The sequence below is a fragment of the Pseudorasbora parva genome, chromosome 7 (assembly GCF_024679245.1).
Source record: "Pseudorasbora parva isolate DD20220531a chromosome 7, ASM2467924v1, whole genome shotgun sequence".
Classification (NCBI taxonomy): domain Eukaryota; kingdom Metazoa; phylum Chordata; class Actinopteri; order Cypriniformes; family Gobionidae; genus Pseudorasbora; species Pseudorasbora parva.
The window spans coordinates 21,283,907-21,306,054 of record NC_090178.1 but is presented as its reverse complement, the minus strand read 5'-3'; the positions used below and the strand labels follow the sequence as shown (position 1 = coordinate 21,306,054).

Below are 22,148 nucleotides of genomic sequence, written 5' to 3'. Positions count from 1 at the left end.
CCCCCCCCCCCCTTTCTGTTCTTTACCATCTAGTGTTTTTAAATTATAATTTTACTAAAACAATTCTGATATTTAGAATTGTATTTAAACTACACGGTCCATTTTATGTATCAGTCAGTATTCTTTGCAGTGAAACCATAACCTTGTTCAAATGGTGCATTTGCGATCAGGCCCTGGTAATTTTGGCATACTTAAGCACAAAGACAGGAAATCTTGCTCGCTGTTTATTTACAATCACTGGTGGGACGCAATGAAATGTGAACATTATTATATAGCAGAAGCTTATTTTGTGTTACTACAGCTTATCTTGTCATGGTTTGTTTTAATGTATTTGAATCTACAATATGCTTTTAAACAAGCGCACGTCCAGACATGATAAAAAAGAAAGGTACTTCACTCAATTTAACCAGTGGTTTCGTTCAATAACATCCAGGGCACTTCTGCGTATGTTTTTTTGTAAGGCTTGCCGTATGAAATGAGCATGAAAATTGCTTTTCCCCTAATTTGTATGGTTTAAGAATATATGGGTTATGGCGAGAACACCCGAAGTACTTGCCTTATTTCAGAGAGGTTTTTTTTTTAATGTGAAATTGTGTAGTTTTCAATGATCGGCTTTCTCTTTCTGAAGACAGTATTTTTATTGAATTTCATTGCAGGTTGGAACTGATGGGAATACGTACCAGCACCATGTCAAACATGACAGTCCACCCAAATAACTAATTGTCAAAAATATACATCAAGGTATACCAGCATGGATATTTGACTGAATAAAAGCATCCAAAAACAATCCACTTGGGTCTTTTCCTTCTCCATAATCACGTCAAATGTTTTGAATATCTAAACTTAACATGTGTCCAAGCAACCTGCAATCATGGAGCACAGGCTAAATACTTTATAAGCACGTTTGCTTTCCCTTCTTTTTCGGCTTTCTAATTTTTGTCGGATTCGGGATGATTTTCTTCACTTTCAAAGGTTGGAGGATTAAAGGAGAGGCGTCACTGGCTTCATCCGACACATCTTCTAATTTCCTTTTCTGTCCCTTTCCTGTATCTGTCTGCTTTTCTTTGGCTCTCGGCGTTGATTGCGTCGGAATCCAGGCTACGTTGAGCGGTGGAACCATAGGCGTGATCGCGCGGACAACATCCTCGAACGCCTCGGCACCACGTTTGAATCCCAGCGCCAGGACGCACTTGAGACCCAACAGTCCCGAGAGACTGCCGCTCAGCTCGGGCACCTGACAGGCGGGCACCGACCTCGTACTACTCAGAGGGATTAAATGCCATGTCATGTGTGCTGGCCTGACCGAATCACACACGAGCACCAAACTCAGTTCATTCCTCTCCAAACCCTTGGTGACCTCGTTGATGCCGATAGCCAGCTGTTTCCTCACGGCCGGGTTGGTCCAGGACGGTTCTGTGGACTTAGAGGGGGTTTGTACACTCGTCGCGGGTTCAGGAGCTAGTTTTGGATCCCCCGTGGGATCTGATGTCTTTTTGCTTGACCTCCTTCTCTTTCCCCACTCGCGAAACCTATTGACACGTTGTTTCTGAATGCCAAGAGCGGATATTTTGCATTTCAGCGTGTTCAATATGACACTCTTGTCTCCCTTTTCCTTCAGTGCTATCCAGCTTGGTTTGTATGGGTTATTCAGAGATGTTTTCACTGGTATGGGCTTCTTTTTTTCTTTTTTCTTTGCCACTTTCGCTGGAGTGGTGGTAGACATTCTTTCTGGAAACCTGAACTTTAAAACAAAAGTCAGCATCAATAACCATTAAACTCAATAAGGCCTGCAAAATTACAGCAACAAAACTCGTTTTACATAGTATTTTATACGGACCAAGACATAATTACCGTGAGTTATACAAACCTAATAAAACAGCCTTGAAATCAATATTTCACCCGTTAAAAAATGTTTCACTTCCACAGCGTGTCCGTATACCGTCGCAGACATGTTGTATTTACAGGTCTTTCTCTGTGGTCACACAATAAATAGCTTGACGTCAACACTGCCATCTAGCGTCTGACTTTATAGCCTCCACAGTAGTTGTTCAGTAATAACAAGCAGCAAGCTAAATATATCACCGCCAGGCCTTTTGTCGTGTACTACAGTTTACTAATATCTCCGCTTAGACATTTTATATGAAATAAAGGTAAATACTTTATATTTACTAAGATATTAAATGTATTAATATAAACTGAACTATTACTGGTGGAACAATTATGTCATTTAATCTGATTTTAGGGAATATATATATAAATTCTATAAAATAAATTCTATAAAGAATTATATATATATATATATATATATATATATATATATATATATATATATATATATATATATATATATATATATATATATATAATTCTTTATAGAATTTATTTACTCTAGCTGCTACACAATAGAAATTATTGATGTAAACTGCTCTTGTAATATATGGGAGCACTGGGCACAGCCTAACGTGGGCTTAGTTGGAACCATGGCTGAAACCGGTTGGAACACACATGCTTTAAAACTTTCCACACATGCCAGGATGATAAAACTTAGTGCATTGACATATCTACATTATTTAGAAAACAAAAATTGCGCCAAAATTAAAAAATCATTAGAAGATATCGCTGAACATTTATTTAACAATAGCAAACGTAAACGTCTTAAGCTTATTTTTCATCTTTTCATCTTACTTTTCATCTTATTTTTCATCTAGTTTTCATTTTTGATGTGTGGTTATTTAAAACAAGACAAATCTGAAATTATTTTAACCTTATATCTAATGCTGATTTAACCAGCAGAATATTTAAATCAGCTGCAGGTGGGGCATGTTGTCACATGGGTTACAATGAGCCCCTATTAAAACTAGGCTATTCTATTCTATACTTTTATGAATTATTTTGAGAAACCACAAGAAAGAGGTGAATAATGACAACGAGTCAGTGTTCAGAAGTTATTCATTATTATTATGTTTTTGCTGTAAAGCTGTATTTGGCACCACTTGCCCTCGGACATTCTATTAGCCAATCAGCGCTCAGCTTGCACTGTATTCATTCATCAGTAATGTCTTTTACAGCTTCTTCTAGCTGACGCACCCAGCCGCACCATACTCTCCTATGAAAATGACTTTAAAGGTATTTAACTGCACTGTTTTCATTTTTTTTTTTCACATTCCTTGCGTTTGTTGCGATGTAGCCTAACCTTTAATGAATTCCAGCACTTTGGATACTCATTTAAGTCAGCTGGGTAAATAGGATGTTAAAGATTACGAACAGTATTACTGTAGAGCTGATTATATTCTGCTAGAAGTCTTGTGCTAAAGCATAGGCTACGCAACCTGCATTTTCATCTGCATCTTCTGGATGTATAGTGCTGTATTAAAAAGTTGCGCAATAGGCATAGGCTATCCACAGACATTTTTTTTCAAAGGCTATGAAACTCTTAATTGATAGATACTTATAAAGTGACTGACAACCAATAGCCTGAATTTTTATATAGGCACAAAGACCATTCATATTGGAAAACACAACAACTTCGCTGTGATATATAAACAATAGGCTCCATGCAGTCTGGGAATACTGCATAATAGGCCTAGTGATTAAAGTAAGAGTTTAGTGGGGCATATTGGGTAGACTATGTGATGCCTTTTCAGGCATAAGCAGATACACATTAGAGCTTGATTATACTATAATAGGACTGAAGAGGAAAAAATTAAGTCATGATGTCTTTGAATATAGGCTGAATTTGAGCAATATGCAGAGGATGTAAAGAAAGTGAAGACTAGACATACAGACTCTGAGCTGCTGGATTTGTACAGCCTCTACAAGCAATTGTTGGGGACATTAATTTTGTAAAAATTGTTGGTAATTGGTTGGTAGATATTGGTAGAGATGTTGGCTATATATATATATATATATATATATATATATATATATATATATATATATATATATATATATATATATATATAAATGTGTGCAGATAAACCTGAAAAGATATGAAAGGGAATGCCAAATTGGAGGCATGGAATTCAGGGAAAGTTAAGAAAAATATAGATCCTTTTTATTATTTTTTCAGTCACGATTTTCATTATTTTCAAGCAAGCTTGTTTACAGAATGCCATACTTTGCACAGTTTGCTCAGTAATCACATTCACTGCACTTGTTTGTAGGCTATGTATTTAGATTTGTACTCATGCAACTAATATTATATGAGACCCTGCAGATGTTTCTGATGTGCGAAATATATCGTCTGCGATAATATCGTAATTGCTTTTACGATGTGCGATCTGACATTATCGAGTATATCCCTCACACACACCCAGAGAGTGTGTGTGCGCATACGTGATGTAGTCTTGAAGATAGACTAATGCGGGTGCACGCTTTCACTGCATGTGAGTCTATATATAATTAAATATTTTTAATAACGATCACAGGAAGAATCCAGATATCAGCATGATAACAAATGTGATATTGATGTTATACAAGTTTACTAAACAAAAATTTATTATTAATTGATTTACATTTTCCATATTGCCCATTTTTACTCTATTTCGCCAACGAATATTAACTTAAACTTAAATATTAATTAAATTTGAATAGTTCAAAACAAAGTCTCATCACTGCAATCACATTTCTGTCAACACTCGCGGTTTCCTTACTGACTGAATCAGCTTTTTAAACGAATCAGTTGAATCAGTGATTCAGTGACTAAGATAGATTAAAGCTGCATTCACACTGGAATTTGCGCGAAGTTGGACGCGTGAACGCGCGAAGTTGGATGCGTGATCCTTGCCGCCTCATTCACGTGTGTATCGCGCCGCAGAATGCCTATTGGCGTCTCTGCATTGACTTAACATGTAAATCATTCGTGCGAATTGCATCATTCACGTCTGGTGTGAACGCAGCATAACGCAGTCAAATGATTAATTCCTGAATGAATCAGACATTTGAATGAATCGGTTGAATCTCAATTACTCACTCATTAACAGTGACTTGCTGCCACCTACTGGCAGTTTTAATTTCACATGTAAAGTATATTTTCATGTTTTAAATAATTTAAAATATCAGTATTCAACGTTGTGTTTAAAACATCAAAACATTATTTATGCATAACTGCAGGTTATTTGTCACCCCTAAGCTCATTAAACTGTCTGTGTAAATGCCCCTTTAAATGCAGCTTCTGTGTTTCCTCTCCATTGCGAAGATACATTTTGCAGATACTTTTTCATTTGATTGGTAACTGCCCTCTTATTCTTATAATTGAATTTGATTAAATTCATGAAATTAGGAGTCAGCTGATCACCAGCACCAAGGTACCAGCACAATAACACACTCAGCAAAATATTGTAGCTTACCCCTATAGCTTGATTAATATAATCCTCACTCTCTTCTCCAACAGGAATGTCAAATGAAGAAGAATGCCATGAATGCCTAAATTTCTCTGGCCAAGGAAGTCATTAAAAAGTATGGAATGTGATCGGGAAAAGAAACATCTCCTTATTTTACGTAGATATAAAATTTTAATAGATTTTTATAGTTCTAACTATTAAAAACTATTTTTATAGTTTTAACTATTAAAAAGCTGCACGATTGAAACAATTAACAAGGTTTTTTTATTTATTTATCTTTAACAGATTAAAAGATAATTCACCTATATGATGCTACCTGAAAATGTATCATAGGCTTCCAATCAGATTAGACATTAAGATGTAGGCAAATAATCTTGTTTTTGTTTTAGGGAAAAGGGGTCATTAAATAACGCTGTAAAATTTCATGGTAATGCTGTCCTCTTTATTTTTAATATCCTAGCAAAATGTTTATGGGGACATGCAGGAAAAATTGGCAGGCCCTGTCTACACGTAGTTTAGCTGTATAGCCTGCCTACGTATAGATATTGTACCGTATTAGCGTTTTGTCCACACGGATCCGGGGTTTTGGTTTGGAAGCATGAATCCGATATTTTCTGAAACCGGTGGCATGTACCATGATGGTAGTTTAACAAACAGGGTTAGATTAATTTTGAGTTGACAAAACCAAACCAAACTATTCAGGCTTTGTTGGTCCCATGATGCTGATCATCAACTTTCTCTGTCAACTCAGGCTTTGATCCTGAGTTCAGAAGTTTAGCTATGACATCAGCAGTGAACAGCCAATCACACGCTGTGGAAATGAGATAGAAACGAGAGAAGCTGTGAGATTTATTTCTCTCTTCTGCAGAATATTACATGATACACAGCACAAAGAAAATAGCTGTCTATGAAAGAGCACAACTTACAGAAAAAAAATATACGTCAATGCAAGTAAAAGTTATGAAGTTAGTTAAGTGGATATATAGAGAGAATTTGACATTTAAACTCAGTAAGCTTCTTTTTAATAGCTTTATTTATTGATTTTAAAGCTTATTTGTATGACTTTATATTGGCTATTTATATTAATTTTAACAAAGTGCCTATTAATGATTTATTAACTAAAATGATAAATGTGTAATTCATTAAGGGTAGGCTCTAATAATTACATAAACTATATTTAATCATTCAAAATTATTAATATTATAAATAAGCAGTTAAAAGCCAGACACTTTAGTCTTTAAAAACCATTTGCTGTAGTGACCTTTAATTTGAAGTAGAAACAGGGGGGAGTGATTTTATTGAATCAGAGATGTGTCACTTAACTCACAGGTGATTGGTCCAATTTCAGGTTGAGATCTCTAATCCAGAACATAACCTGACCTGGAGCAGGTTAGCAGTGGATTGTAAATTCCTATGGCGATGAACACTGCTGAATGCCAAACCACTTTAATGGTACCTAAACCCCAGGATAGGCACAAACTAAGCCTAAACATATCTGGCTAACCAGCTAAACCAGCTTCATGGTATAGGCCCCAGGTCCCAGAGTGGATGAATCTGAAAACGACATTCTTACGTTTTCGTGTACAGCCAATCCGCTACGTCCAGAACTACGGACACTGGGCATGCGCACATCAATAATGCGTAATTTAATAACCGTATTTGCATTATTGTAAGGGTAGGTTTAGGGTTGGTGTAGGCGTTAATAAAACACATCTGTTAAGTAGCAAATGTATTTATTGTTATTTTATCGTGAGATTTTGTCTCACCTCCAACCAGCTGCCCAGTCTAGCCACAACTCTTCTTCTCTGTTTTTATATCTTTAGCTCTGGCTTCGTGTGGACGGTTTAGCAAGCCGAGGGAACGAAGTAGTGAATTATACATCATGAATTATACAATCCAAATAAAGCAAGATTTCACCCGTCAAAAAGGAGGGGTTTTTTTGTTGTTGTTGTTGTTGTTAAAAAGGAGGTTCTCTTCCACAGGGTGTGCGCAAACGTAGGATTCATAGGATTATGTTATTTACAGGTCTTTTTCTGTGGTCACACAATACAACAAACAATTGTTTGACGTTAACACTGCCATCTAGCGTCTGGCAGTGGACTGGACAGAGCCGGCTTTTACTGTCTATATGGATATCACCGTCAGGCCTTTTTGTCATGTTGCCTTTTTCAATTTAGCCTACTAATATAGCTAACTAACTTCACACATCAAAGACATTTTATATGAAACAAAAATAAATACTTTATATTATTATTTATTCATTATTTATATTGATTATTAATATAAAGAGACTAGTTGTCACTGGTGGGGCAATTAGGCCTAATTTAAATGTAATCTGATTATAAACTAATATAAGGGAATATTATATCAAATTATTTATAAAATTTACTCTGCTACACAATAGAAACTATTGATGTAAACTGTGCTTTAAAATATACGTCCTGACCACTGTTGTTTATTTTGTGTAAGACTTTATTGGTAAGTTTTGTTTATTTTTTTCTTTGCACTTTGTTTTATTCTGGCAAAAAAAAAAAAAAATTTGCTTTGTAATAATGATAGATATACACTCCTGAAAAAAAGAAAAGAAAAAGAAGAAAAGAAAAAGGCTAAATAGCTAAACACCAAGCTTTGTCTTTATTGTTCAGGATATTAGTAGCATTTATGCAAATGGGCATTGCTGTCACAGAAAAGCAGCAATGAAAAAACATCTAAGACAGAATTAAGTTTTTGAGTTACTGATGATTTATGAAACACAAGTTGCATGGTGGTGCTCTAGAGTGGTGTATTTGGAGATCTGGTGAGAAATAAATGCATCTCTACAACAGTGAAGCATGGAGGGAGAGGTGTCACTTTTAGCTGCTGGTATTGGTGAGCCACTTCAGCTGGAATTGGTGAAGAGGCATTTTAATGCTTTAGAGTGCAAGAGATTATTGCAGAATGACTTGCTTTGCAAAAAAACATTTACATTGTCATTACATGGTCATTACTCCGGTCTCTAAGGTGCAAGGAATTTTACCACTAGTGTTATATATTTGATCCAGAGATTGAGTTGCTATGGCTATACTTACCCTGAAAGTTACCTCCGTTTTTGGAACCAAAAGTTGAGGTTATCTCCTTAATTACTCTTAAACATACCCAGGTATGTCACATAACCTGCTTGGAAAACCCTCCGCCCCAAACTGCAAAGACAACCAAGACTTAAAAGTGGCTTGAGAACAAGTCCATCAGGTTTTGGCCTGGTCAGAGTCCAGTTTTGAACCCTATGAATATTTGGTCTCACGTTTAACTCAAACAAACTAGTTTTTTCAACTACTCATGAAAAGATGATATCATCAGCTTTGAGTGGAACAAATGTCTCTTCTTCCTGTAAAAAGCTTTTTGCAAGTCAGGAAGGCTTTTCTGAGCTATTGTTACTTTATCTACAATATCTGTGGAATTCTTGCAAATTTCCTAACCATTTATTTGTGATTAAAATGGTTAAGACAATTAAAATACCTTTTTACCGAAAGTAAATGCTTACTGAATCTGCAAACAGTGAGTATAGCCTACCTGCCAGTTGGTAATGTCAATGAATAATTTTTCCATTTATATGCTTTTTCTGTCAACTCTGGATTTAATGTTAGGCGAAGCAGCATGTGTGAAAACTGGTATGATAATGGAATTAATGGTTTCACTGTAGAAATAGAATAAACTGGAATAAATATCAGGTTTCACCCACTAAAAGAGGCTGCTCACTACAGAGCCATGGGTGGAGTGTGAAGTCCAGCTCCCCCTCTCTGAATGTAAATTAGGTGTAAAGGGTGGAGCTAGAATATCCAACCACGCCCTAACCCTACTCATAACTATATCCCCCCACCCATTATATCCACAGAGGTGTAGCTGGTCTAGGTCAAGCTCTACCCCTGACATCCAGAGAGGTGGAGCTGGACGTCATTTGGCTCTGCAGTAAGCGACACTTGTCCTCGGACGTTCCACCAGCCAATCAGCGCTCAGCTTTTCGTCAGCGCACTGAAGTTCCGCGTAGTGTCATCGTAATGTATTAAATCAGTACATCTACCACATTCTAGCTGACGTGCCCAGCTTCACCATACTCGTCTAAGAGAATGTCTTTGAAGGTATTTAACTTAACTATTTTATTTAATTCCATGTTCCTCGCGTTTGTTGCGATGTAACGCGTGAATGTAAATCATTTGGATTAAGGCTACCTTAGTCAGCAGCTGTTTAGGATGTTAAAGATACGAACACTAACATTATTACTATAATATAATGACTATATCCCGTCGTATACACAAAACTAGTGCTATTTTGCTCGTGTGCTACGGCGTATTGTCATCTGGGTGTGTATTAAAATAGACTAGCCACAAACTTTTTTTATATGAAAGTCTTGTAGGCTAATTGATACAATACTTAAAGTGGCAATCGATAGCTTGTATGTTTATATAGGCACAAATACATTTTAGAAAACACAACTGTTAGTTCGCTGAAATTAAACAATGGCTGCATACAGTCTGGGAATAATGCAGATGCATAAGTGGTTGAAGTGCTTTGAGGGGCATAATGACTATGTGACGCCCTTTAAAGGTGTAAGCAGTTACACACATAGCTTAATTGTAATTTTATAGGATTGCAGAAAAAAAGTAAGTCATAATGTCTTTGGCTATAGGCTGAATTTGAGCAATGTGCAGATGATGTAATGAAAATGAAGGCCAGACCTACAGACTCAGAGATGCGGGAGTTGTACGGCCTCTACAAGCAAGCTAGCGTTGGGGACATTAATATTGGTAACTGTCATACCAAGCATATTTACCTTTTTTACTGTTAAAACCATAGCCTACTTCTAAGCTTGACAGATCTGATAATTGCAAATGTGTATCATCTGTTTTGTGCAGAAAAACCTGGATTGCTGGATATGAAAGGGAAAGCCAAATGGAATGCATGGAATTTAAAGAAAGGTAAGAAAAATATAGATCCTGCTTTTTTTCCACACTCCCATTTTCCCATTTTTATTATTTTTAAGCAGTTAAGATTGTTTATTGACAAATTGTCATACTTTTCTTTACTGCATTTTTTTCATATGTAAGCCTAAATTGTGTGTACTCATGCAGCTAATATTATATGAAACCCTTCAGATGTTTCTGATGATGGCTTGATTCATATAATCTTCACTCTCTTCTCCAACAGGAATGTCAAACGAAGATGCCATGAATGCCTACATTTCTCTGGCCAAGGAAGTCACTGAAAAGTATGGAATGTGATCGGGGAAAGAAACATCTCCTTAGTTTAATGTAGATAGCCTATAATAGTTTTATAATAAACTTATTATAGTTTTGTAAGTTTATAAAACTATTCAGACGCTGCAAGATTGAAATAATAAAGTTTTTGTTGAATTTGTTTTTATGTAACATAGATTAAAAGATAATTCACCTGGTATCATAGTGATACCACCTGATAATATCTCATTACCAATCAGATTAGACCTAAAGATGTTGGTATATAATCTTGTTTTTGTTTTATATATAAAAAAAGTAATTGAATAAAGCTGTCAAATATCATGGTAATGTTGTCCTCTTTATTTTCAATATCCTTACAAAATCTTTTCATGTATTACTTCATTAGTATTAAGCTGGGTCCTCAAACTTGAGGACCAGTAATTGTGCTCTTACTCACAAAGACCTTCTTTGTCCTCTCTGTGCTCACTGAAGCGTAGTCATCACAACACCCCTTTGGATCGGATGCATGCAGAATGCAAGGTCTGGCCTTTTGTACAGTGTTGCTAAATTGGAAAAATAAGCACTGAGGAATAAGTGCCAGAAAACCTTTGAGTGAATCAAACCGGAGAATTTGCAGCAAACAAATAATTTATGCATGTCATTTAAATTATTAAAAATATGTTTTCCCCACAAGATATGTAAATATTTTTTTAATAAATATAAACCTATGAGGGGCAGAGAAATTACATTTCTGTTTGGATCACTTAAGTTATTCAAAAGTACATAAAAAATGTAAATCACAATTGTTATTTTTTTATATTAATGTAGGCCTACATAAATAAAAATAAAAACTCTTTGTGGTGTATACAAATAATAAGATTTTTTTTTTAATGGTAAAAATCTAATTTTACTGTGTTTAATGATGAAAATTGACGTTTTAGGACAATTTTGACCTAAGGAAAACAATATTCATGACTTTTGAAATGTATGAATGAATGAATGAATGAATGAATGAATGAATGAATGAATGAATGAATGAATGAATGAATGAATGGAGAAAAAAAACGTTATTGAAATGATTATTCTAATAATGACATTTCGCAGTTATAACGCAATTATATAAAAATCTGAAGTAAAAAATGTTCAAAAACGTCTGAATTTTTTTTTATTGAGCCTAAAGAAAGATCTCACAACCTGTTATTCATTTCGCGTGACTTTCCTGCAGAACCTGTATTTTGAAATTCAGACCGTTGGCCATGTTGATTGAGTCATCTTTATTGTTTTTGACTTCACATCTAGTAATTAGGGCAAAGGTAACGGGAACGATTCTCGATCATGATCTCGATCTAGTGTTGAATGTACACAACGAGAGTATTTCAGTAGAGTATCAAGACTCCGTTTCACCCGTGCAGCTTCACTTCCGTTTCTGTTTCTGGATTAATAGATTTTACTGAGGTAACGTCACTTCGATAATGTTTACGTTTGCATTATGTGTATTCATTGCGACCTAATATGTATTTAAGCTTTTATATATTTATATTTATATGTCTGATAAAGTTATTTCAGTGATTTATGATTTATTCTAAAGTGACCCTGCATTAAAAGTCACTGCGTCAAACGCATGGCTCTAGGGGGAATAAACACAAACAGATTTTGCTGAAGCGTATTTGTAATATGATACGACTGGGCATTCTGCCACGGTGCCACCACTGAGTCTTTCTCACTATTGATTTAATTTTATTCGAAGTTGTAATAAGCAGTCCAGTTATAATGGATAATCAGGTGTTCGAGTCCACTGCAGAGCGGACATTTCAGTATCAGGGCAGCCTCCCTCCTCTACCTGTGCCCGCTCTACAGGACACCCTGAACAAATACCTGCATTCAGGTGAGAGGTCATTCAACACATGCATTCTGCTGGCTATTATGGGGCTTAGATGGGGATAGGAATGTTATCAAACTTTTTCATTTCACTGGTAACATTTGTGACCAAATGTACTTTTGAGTTTGAAGGGTCTAAATTAGTTGCTGATGTATTTTACACAAAGATGTTATAAATAAATGAAAGACTGTTCTAATTTAATGTTAAATTTTTAATAGTAAATAGAGACTAGCTGTTTAGAAAAGCAACAAGCTTTTAATTTGAAAGATGATGTCTGGCTTTGTCATTGTTGTTATACTAAAATGACTAATACAAAATTAAAGCTATATAGAAATATAAAAAAGCAAAGCCTTAAACTATAAGCATAATGAAACATTAAATTAAATTACAAAAAAATAATTGGCTTGTGTCAAAGTTTCATAAAAAAAAAGTGTGTGTTATTGTCTTCTACATGAACAACACATTGTTGGTTAGGTGTGTGACCAGAGAAAACGGAGCCCGGTTTTAAACAAAAATATACTGATTGATTCTCATTAGAAAATAGATTTCACAGTATAGTTTCATTAAATGATAGATTAGCATTAGATATACATATTTAAAATTAACTAACACAAATAATACAATTGTTAGTTTATGTCTTGCACTTTTCTATTGTCTTAAGCAACTAAATTTAGTTTTTTTACTTACTTTTTTCATGAGTACAATACATGTCACCTAGCTGGGGAAAATGTAGAAAATAAATTAGATTTTATTATTTACATTTTAAATAAATTTAATTATTATTAGAATGAAATTTAATTATTATATTATTATTATTATTATTATTATTTTTCCAGTAAAACCTTTTGCATCTGCGGAGGAGTTTGGGGCAACAGAGGCCATTGTGAAGCGCTTTGAGGAGGGTATCGGACAGCAGCTGCACCAGAAGCTTTTGCAGAGAGCCAAGAGCAGGCGCAACTGGGTACACACATTTTTTCGTATTGCTCTTTTTCAGCCACACTAATGAATCACTTACATAACTGATAAAACACATGCATTTTTAATGTTTGTAGCTTATAGACTTTATTTGAACCTGCTGTTTTTTCTTCTTCAGCTTGAGGAATGGTGGCTGGACACAGCGTATCTAGAGGTGCGCATCCCCTCTCAGCTGAATGTGAATTTTGGGGGACCTACAGCCTACCTAGAGCACTGCTGGCCTCCACGTGAGGGCACACAGCTCGAGAGGTCCAGCATGAATTTGTGGCTCACCCTCCAGTACTGGGACCTTATCCGCACGTATGTGATCACTTTTGTAAACAAAGAAACAGCCGATGTAGTAAATGATTTTCAAAAGTGTCTAATCGGTGTATATTTCTGTTGGTGACTGGCTTGTTTTTGTCTGCATCAGTAATGTATTATGTAAGTAGTGTATTTGCTGATATTGATCAGGGAGAGGCTGGCTGTTCATAAAGCAGGAACGATACCCTTTGACATGGATCAGTTTCGCATGCTCTTCTGCACCTGCAAAGTGCCTGGTGTCATCAAAGACACCATCCTCAACTTCTTCAAAACAGGTCAGGTCATATGCATGCTTTTTTTTGTATGCATACATGTGTCCATGTGTTACCTGATGCTGCATGTGGGATCTCTCTGTGTTGTAGAGAGCGAAGGACCCTGCCCTTCCCACATGATAGTGATGTGTCGTGGGAGGGTATTCACATTTGATGCTCTTTGTGATGGCCGTATCCTCACTCCCCCAGAGCTGTTGAGGTATGGTGCCAAGTTTTCATTGATTCAGTGGGTTGTTTTTTTTGATCCTGTGTAATCTGTCATAATGTGTCTTCAAACATTTTAATTAGTAAATAAAATTGCAGTATTCTACGATAAACGTTTGACATAGTAGCATTCTGCCAGTGACACCAAATCAGCTTATTAGAATGATTTCTGAAAGATCATGTGACCCTGAAGACTGGAGTAATGGCTGCTAAAAAATCAGATTTACCATAACAGGGATAAATTATATTTTAAAATGTATTATTATGATATATTTTAACAAAACAGAATTGTAGTGATATTTCCCACTATTACTGTTTTTGCAGCATTTTCATTGATCAAATAAATGCTGCCTTGGTGAGCAAGAGACTTTCAAAAACATTATACAACCTTACCGTTCACAATTTTCTGAACGATAGTGTCCATCATATTTTACACAGTAAGCATACTTTCAACTGCTGAAATAGTAAAGTATTATGCTATTCCACATGTAGGCAGCTCACTTACATTAAAGAATGCTGTGATGGAGAGCCTGAGGGGGATGGAGTGAGCGCTCTCACCACTGAGGAAAGAACCCGCTGGGCAAAGGTAAAGCCACGCCCTCTGCTGGAGCACCACATCCAATCACAGTACAGTAGGCAAATTAACTACACCATTTAATATGGATGTGGGTGAATTTGAATTCTAATCTTTAGCGAAGTTCCACCCAGTTTCTAAATCTCTCTCTCTCTCTCTCTCTCTCTCTCTCCCTCTCTCCCTCTTTTCAGGCTCGGGAGTATCTGATCTCCATTGATCCTGTGAATAAGACCATACTGGAGACAATTCAGAGTTCTTTATTTGTGGTTGCACTAGATGATGCCAAGCCCTACGCCACCCCTGAAAACTACACACAGGTTGAGCAAAATATATACACACTTGTATGATGAGAGTCATAAATTTCACTCAGATTTTGTGTTTGTTCCGGGTATGCAATTATAATTTCTCTCTGTCTCTCTGTCTCTCTCTCTCTCCCATGATAGTTGACCCAGCTGGCTTTAACTGGTGACCCCACGATCCGCTGGGGTGATAAATCTTACAATCTGATCTGCTTCTCTAATGGGACCTTCGCTTCTAACTGTGATGTAAATACAATTATGATGGCAGGATTATTAGAGTTTATGTATATTTTTACATTCACTTTCATTCAAAAGTCTAGGATCAGTAAGATTTGTTTGAAAAAGAAATTAATAATTGTATTAAGCAAGAATTCATTGAGTTGATCACAACTGTCAACTGACTCCTAAAGGTGTGCTGTGGTATCTGGCACCAAGATATTAGCAGCAGATCCTTTAAGTCCTCAGCATATACCATTTCCATGAAAGGCTATGCAGCCCCATACACAAAAAACTGTGATGCACTGTGCATTCTGACAACTTTCTATCAGAACCAGCTGAAACTGAAACTGAAACTGAAACTGAAACCAGCATTAGCTTGAGCAATTTGAGCTACAGTAGCTTGTCTGTTTTGACCTTCGCTCCCCACGTGCATCAATGAACCTTGGCAGCCAATGACCCTGTCGCCGGTTCACCACAGATCCTTCCTTGGAGCACTTTTGATAGATACTGACCACTGTAGCCTGGGAACACCCCACAAGAGCTGCCGTTTTGGAGATGCTCTGACCCAGTCGTCTTGCCATCACAATTTGGCCCTTGTCAAACTCGCTCAAATCCTTACGCTTGCCCATTTTTCCTGCTTCTTACATATCAATTTTGAGGACAAAATGCTCACTTGCTGTCTAATATATCCCACCCACTAACAGGTGCCGAGATGAAGAGATAATCAGTGCTATTCACTTCACCTGTCAGAGTTCATGTTACGGCTGATCGGTGTATATACAGCAGCATTGATATTAAAGGGTTAGTTCACCCAAAAATGAAATTATGTCATAAATGACTCACCCTAATGTTGTTCCTAGACCTCCGTTCATCTTTAGAACACAGTTAAAGATATTTTATATTTTAGTCCCAGAGCATATGCAGTCTATGCACACTTTACTATCCATGTCCAGAAAGGGAATAAACACATCATCAAAGTAGTACATATGTGACATCAGTTAGTTAATTAGAATCTCTTGAAGCATCGAAAATACATTTTGCGACTTTATTCAGTATTGTCTTCTCTTCCGTGTTCAAATGGTCATGACTCATGAATCAATGATTCGGATCGCTAATGACCAACACCAGCAGCTGACATGCCACCCCAGACCATCACTGACTGTGGGTATTGGACACTGGACTTCAGGCATTTTGGCATTTCCTTCTCCCCAGTCTTCCTCCAGACTCTGGCACCTTGATTTCCGAATGACATGCAAAATTAGCTTTCATCTGAAAAAAGTACTTTGGACCACTGAGCAACAGTCCAGTGCTGCTTCTCTGTAGCCCAAAAGTGGCTTGACCTGGGGAATGCAGCACCTGTAGCCCATTTCCTGCACACGCCTGTGTATGGTGGCTCTGGATGTTTCTACTCCAGACTCAGTCCACTGCTTCCGCAGGTCCCCCAAGGTCTGGAATCGGTCCTTTTCCACAATCTTCCCCGGTCACCTCTTCTCGTTGTGCAGCGTTTTTTGCCACACTTTTTCCTTCCCACAGACTTCCCACTGAGGTGCCTTGATACAGCACTCTGGGAACAGCCTATTCGTTCAGAAATTTCTTTCTGTGTCTTACCCTCTCGCTTGAGGGTGTCAATGATGGCCTTCTGGACAGCAGTCAGGTCGGCAGTCTTACCCATGATAGCGGTTTTGAGTAACCAGTCTTGGAGTTTTTAAAAGCCTCAGGAATCTTTTGCAGCTGTTTAGAGTTAATTAGTTAATTCAGATTATTAGGTTAATAGTTCGTTTAGAGAACCTTTTCATGATATGCTAATTTTTTGAGAAGGACCTAGTTATATTGTAATAATATTTCACTATATTACTGTATTTTTTATCAAACGTTGGTGAACATAGAAGACTTTAAAAAACAAACAAATCTTACTGACCCTAAACTATATATATATATATATATAATATAATTTGAATATTAATCTCATATTTTTGTCATCATTGCGTATGTATTTGTTTGTTTAAAGCATGCGCCATATGATGCCATGGTTTTGGTGTCTAATGGATACTACGTAGATCAAAAAATGCAGGCCTGTGGTGGAGTATGGAAGGTAGGACCACTTTTATGAATATTTCTTTATATCATTTTATGTGCATGACTGTCATGTTGAAATTATCATATGACTCCCAGGGTTCAGAGGTTGTGCGTGAGATGCCTGTGCCAGAGGAGCTCATTTTCACTGTGGACGAACATGTGAGGAGAGACATCGCCTTGGCTAAAGATCAGTACAACAAAAGTGTAAGTACACACACACACACACACACACACACACACACACACACACATGGTACTCTCATTGAGTTCTAAACACTGTTGACCAATCATTATTATACAATCACATAATACATTAATGCAAACTGAATATAAGGTTTTTTGGAAACATCATGAATTGCTCCTCTCAATGTACCTGTATCAACAGTCTCAGGACCTGCAGGTTGTCAGTTACGCCTTTACCTCCTTTGGAAAAGCAGCCATTAAGAAGAGGAAGCTTCACCCTGACACATTTGTACAGTTGGCTCTTCAGTTAGCATATTACAGGCTACACAAAAAGTAAGTAAGTAAGTAAGTTAGATTACTACATGACCGAATAATCAAGATGTTTCTGTCCTTGCTAAGTTTGGCATCATTCTCTTTGTCCTTTGTCCTTGTCAGGTCTGGTAGTTGTTATGAGACGGCCACCACACGCCGTTTCTTCCATGGCCGCACAGAGACCATGAGGCCCTGCACTGCGGAGGCCCAGCACTGGTGCAGAACCATGCTGACTCCTACAGCCACTGTGAGTGCCCTGTATGAAATAAATAGTCATTAGAGTATTAGTAGACTGTCTGCTTAATATCTGCTAACACTTTATTTTGATGGTTACCCAACAGGCATATAAGAAACTTTGCTACTACATATCAACTTATTCTACTAACTCAAACCCTAACCTTACAGTCTACTACAGTCTGCTGATACTCTAATGAGAGTTAGTTGACATGTAGTTATGTATAGTTAGTAGAATGTCTAAAGTGGACCATAGAAATAAAGTTTTTTTTTAAAGAAATTATAATGTTCTACCTAAATGTTAGTACTTTGCTTTAAGGAACTGTTTGTAAGAAATGTATTTCAATTAATCATAAAATGGCCCTGATATGCCACTAGACATTAAGAAATCATGTTAATTTCAAATACTTATATCACTGATAACAGTAGTCTGACCAGGATATTGTCATTTAAAAGTTGTTGTTGCAGCCCTCAGTCACCTGGGGCCTGTTCTTCGTACGTGGCTAAATCAGTTAGCTGGATTTGATTGTTGACGATTTGGCTTGATCTCTGATTGTTTGGTTCTTCGAAGCTCATCTTAGACTTGCTTGCTGTCATAGCAACAGGTCCGTTAGCTTAAGACTTCTGCTCAGACTTATTTCATGTAAACAGGATTAGATTGCATCTTGAGGTGATACTTAAAATCTGTCCCAGCCACTGCTACTTTATTACAAGAGTTCATTACTGAACCAGGGGCAATAATTTAAAATAATAATAAATATAAAAGCTTATTTGAAAATAATATTTTTATGTTGTGTAAAATTTGTGTATAATACTATAAACAGTCACTTGATTGAGAGATTTATTTGTGAATTGTGATGGAATGATTACTGTATAGTTGTATTGGAGGTTTACACACATTGTGCAGTTAATCTTTGTCGTGCATTAATGTGAGTGATGACGGATAATATGGGAGTGGCTTGATGCAGGAAGTTACAAGAGATGCAGATAATTTCATCTTGACTGTTAAGAAACTTTAATTAATATTGTCACATAACAAATCTGCGTCAAATTGAATTAAAAATTAAATTACAACATTTAAATAAAATTTGTAAAGTGTGTACAAATATTATAAAATCGTGAATATAAATAATCATCAAAACAGTGCACATTTAAATGATCTAACTTTTATGTTGGTTTGGTCGTTTGTCTGTTTCCTTATAAAGGTCCAGAAATTATTTTTTTCTTCTTTCTTTTTTCTTTGACAAGTTTTTTACCAGGTGTTTTTTTTTAATTATATGATGTCATTACGTTGTCTTGAGTATCGATGCATCTGCCCTCTTCAGGGAACACAGGCACGAGCAGTGATCTCAGATAAATTAATCCAGATATTTTAATCCAATCCACATATTCGTTTGAAGAACCAAATTAGCCAGAGATCAGTTATCAGGATTAAAAGATCTGGGATCTGTCAAATCATCTTGGATGTATTAAGCAAGGTACAAAGAACGGGACCCAGATGTTGAAGAGGCCCTCAGACTTATATAGTGATGGCCGATTTCAAAACACTTCACGTTTTCTTTTATTTAAATCATTTGAAGTCCTCTTTAGACCCCCTCAGAAGTGTGCCGAGGCCCCCTAGTGGGCTGAGAACCACTGATCTGAACATTTAAAGCCCTTTCAGTTTGTTTTGATGACTTTTTTGGTATTCTTTGTAATGCAGACTGAAGAGAAAAGACAAGCTTTAACTGCAGCCTTCACCAAACATAACAAACTAATGGGAGAGGCACAGAATGGAAAAGGTTTGTGTGTCAGTGTGATATTTACATTGTGTAATGGATAATATATGGCAGGGACAAATGTTTAAAAGATCTTTGCACATTTCAGGTTTTGACAGGCACCTTCTGGGCTTGTACCTGATTGCTAAAGAGGAGGGTCTTCCTGTGCCTGAACTCTACTCAGATCCACTCTATTCTAAAAGGTCTGGCCCAAACACTCTCATTCCAGTGGGTCATTTCCAGTGTACTGATTTATTTGTTATGCAGTATAAAGCAAACATTTTTTTGTTTTACAGTGGAGGAGGGGGGAATTTTGTGCTTTCTACTAGTCTGGTGGGCTATACTACTGTACTGGGAGCGGTTGCACCCATGGTGCCACACGGTTATGGGTTTTTCTACCGCATCCGTGATGACAGGTTGGTCAATATCAGTTGTTATATCATTTGTATAAATTTGTTTTATTATTTTTGTTATATAAATGTTATCTTTTATGTATGTTTATAATTATATTACATTTAAATGTTTAAATAGTATAATTTTTGGGGGGAATTATTATAGTTTTAATTAAAAAAATTCTTATGCTTCTCACCCTATTGTAGAATTGTTGCATCCTGCACCGCTTGGAAGTCTTGTCCAGAAACCGATGCTGAAACCCTGTTTCAGAACCTCTGCACCTCTTTCCATGACATCATGCACATCACTACTCTGTCCCAGTTGTAAAGTAGAGCATTCTGGGAAGTAAAGTCTAACCTCACTTCCTTTAGTTATGCCACTGGACAGGAAGCAAAGCTCTGCAGGGCTGAGATGATCTCAGGCATGATCTTCCTTTTAGATTAATCTGCTATGTTCGAAATATAAAGGGTTTTCATATGCTCCCTTTTTCGGTCATATTCAGAATTTATACTGTAGAGACTCGTAAAGAAATGTGATGTTTATTCTAGGAAGATACTAGACATTAAGATGTTGATTTTCAGAAATAACCTGAAATAGTTCTGCGAATAGTTTTAGTACAGCAGGTGCTTAAACTCTCACGTGCCTTCAGTTAGTCTCCTATGAATCATTTAAATGAGGAAATCCTTATTTAAACCCTTATACAAACGTGCTGCTTGATTTCTAATTGACAATTTATGCTACATTAGCAGTGTTTCTTCCTGTCAATTGTCGACCTGTGAAACTAGAATGTCTCGGGGCCATCAGGACACTTATGCATCTTAAAGAGATAGTTTATGGTTTACTCACCTTCAAGTATTTTGAGATTCTTTCATCTGTTTAACACAAAAAGAAGACAATTTGAAGAATGTTGTTAACCAAACGGTAGCCATTGACTGCCATAGTTTTTTTCTTCTTCTCATTATTACGGAAGTCAGTGGCTACCGGCCACTGATTGGTGAAACTCATACAGGGTTGGAACAACTTGATCACAGAATGTTCATTTTTGGGTGAACTATCCCTTTAAGTCCACTAGATGGAGACTTTTACATAACACAGTTTGATTTCTAAGCTGATTTTTATTCTCTAGTGAATCATAGGCAATAAACAGCCCTTGAGTGTGGAACTTGATCCTGACCTCTTCACCTCTTGCATACAAAATAGATATATGGTTTGATATCACATTTGCAATGCACAACCAATGCAACAGCATACATATAATGCAGACATATAATTCCTCTTTACTTTCTTAATTTTAAGATTTTCTTCAAAGCTTAATCCACTAGAGCCAAATCTTTTGCACCATTGGATATAAATCAGCGTTTTTATATTGAAGATGTATGTGTTGATGTAAAAATGTTTTACTGTTTGTTAATAATTGTAGATTTGATGAAGAATCATTGAATGAACGTTCCTGAAAGGTTGGTTCAGATATTACAGGCCGTTTCTTTTCCACCTGATATTTTGAATTACAAATTTTGTCATGCATGCATTTCAATTTGAATGTGAATTGCCCACATGTTTACCAAGAACACAGGTTGGCTTGTTGTGCAAAGATATTGCTAACATAACCACTGACTAAGTATTCATAAGACGCGAATATCCATGTATTTGTGTGTGAATTTTAGTTGACCAAACTCTTATGGCCTTAAACATGCCTGGTTTTCAATTCTTGCGTTTTTGAGACTGATATGTGCATTGATTGTAAATATTTTACAGTTGCAGTTATAGTGATTACAGCTCTAATTGCTTATTAAATGCATAAAGTTATTTTGTTCAAATAATCATGGAAGTCTTTTAGTCCTCATTTTATGTCTTTTGACCATTTCCTCTCTCAGTGTAAAAGCACATTGTTTTCTGGTGGGTCATTGACTCCAGCT

General features: G+C 36.5%; 3 protein-coding genes across 5 annotated transcripts; 2 read left to right on the top strand and 1 right to left on the bottom strand.

The window, feature by feature from the left end:
- rpp38 (ribonuclease P/MRP 38 subunit) lies at window positions 1-1,991 on the bottom strand. 3 transcript variants are annotated; one of them, XM_067448566.1, is made up of 2 exons: window positions 1,868-1,991; window positions 1-1,741 (listed from the first exon to the last, which is right to left on the bottom strand). In XM_067448566.1, the coding sequence occupies exon 2, from the start codon at window positions 1,721-1,723 to the stop codon at window positions 893-895; it is 831 nt and encodes a 276-aa protein (XP_067304667.1). In that variant the 5' UTR covers window positions 1,724-1,741; window positions 1,868-1,991; the 3' UTR covers window positions 1-892. The 3 variants fall into 3 exon arrangements, with proteins under 3 accessions (XP_067304667.1, XP_067304669.1, XP_067304668.1); XM_067448568.1 differs by having other exon boundaries at window positions 1-1,736; window positions 1,868-1,973; XM_067448567.1 differs by having other exon boundaries at window positions 1,852-1,971.
- A 7,312-nt stretch (window positions 1,992-9,303) lies between these two features.
- On the top strand, window positions 9,304-10,894 carry acbd7 (acyl-CoA binding domain containing 7). Its single transcript, XM_067448569.1, has 4 exons — window positions 9,304-9,457; window positions 10,006-10,123; window positions 10,232-10,294; window positions 10,524-10,894. Exons 1-4 carry the CDS (start codon window positions 9,446-9,448, stop codon window positions 10,595-10,597), a joined length of 267 nt encoding a protein of 88 aa, XP_067304670.1. The 5' UTR covers window positions 9,304-9,445; the 3' UTR covers window positions 10,598-10,894.
- A 943-nt stretch (window positions 10,895-11,837) lies between these two features.
- Window positions 11,838-22,052, top strand: crot (carnitine O-octanoyltransferase). Its single transcript, XM_067448564.1, has 17 exons — window positions 11,838-12,007; window positions 12,300-12,437; window positions 13,268-13,392; window positions 13,525-13,706; window positions 13,860-13,984; window positions 14,072-14,180; window positions 14,678-14,771; window positions 14,951-15,076; window positions 15,203-15,304; window positions 17,286-17,369; window positions 17,450-17,557; window positions 17,739-17,869; window positions 17,972-18,095; window positions 19,785-19,863; window positions 19,949-20,042; window positions 20,136-20,255; window positions 20,439-22,052. Exons 2-17 carry the CDS (start codon window positions 12,323-12,325, stop codon window positions 20,557-20,559), a joined length of 1,839 nt encoding a protein of 612 aa, XP_067304665.1. The 5' UTR covers window positions 11,838-12,007; window positions 12,300-12,322; the 3' UTR covers window positions 20,560-22,052.
- The last annotated feature ends 96 nt before the right edge of the window (window positions 22,053-22,148 follow it).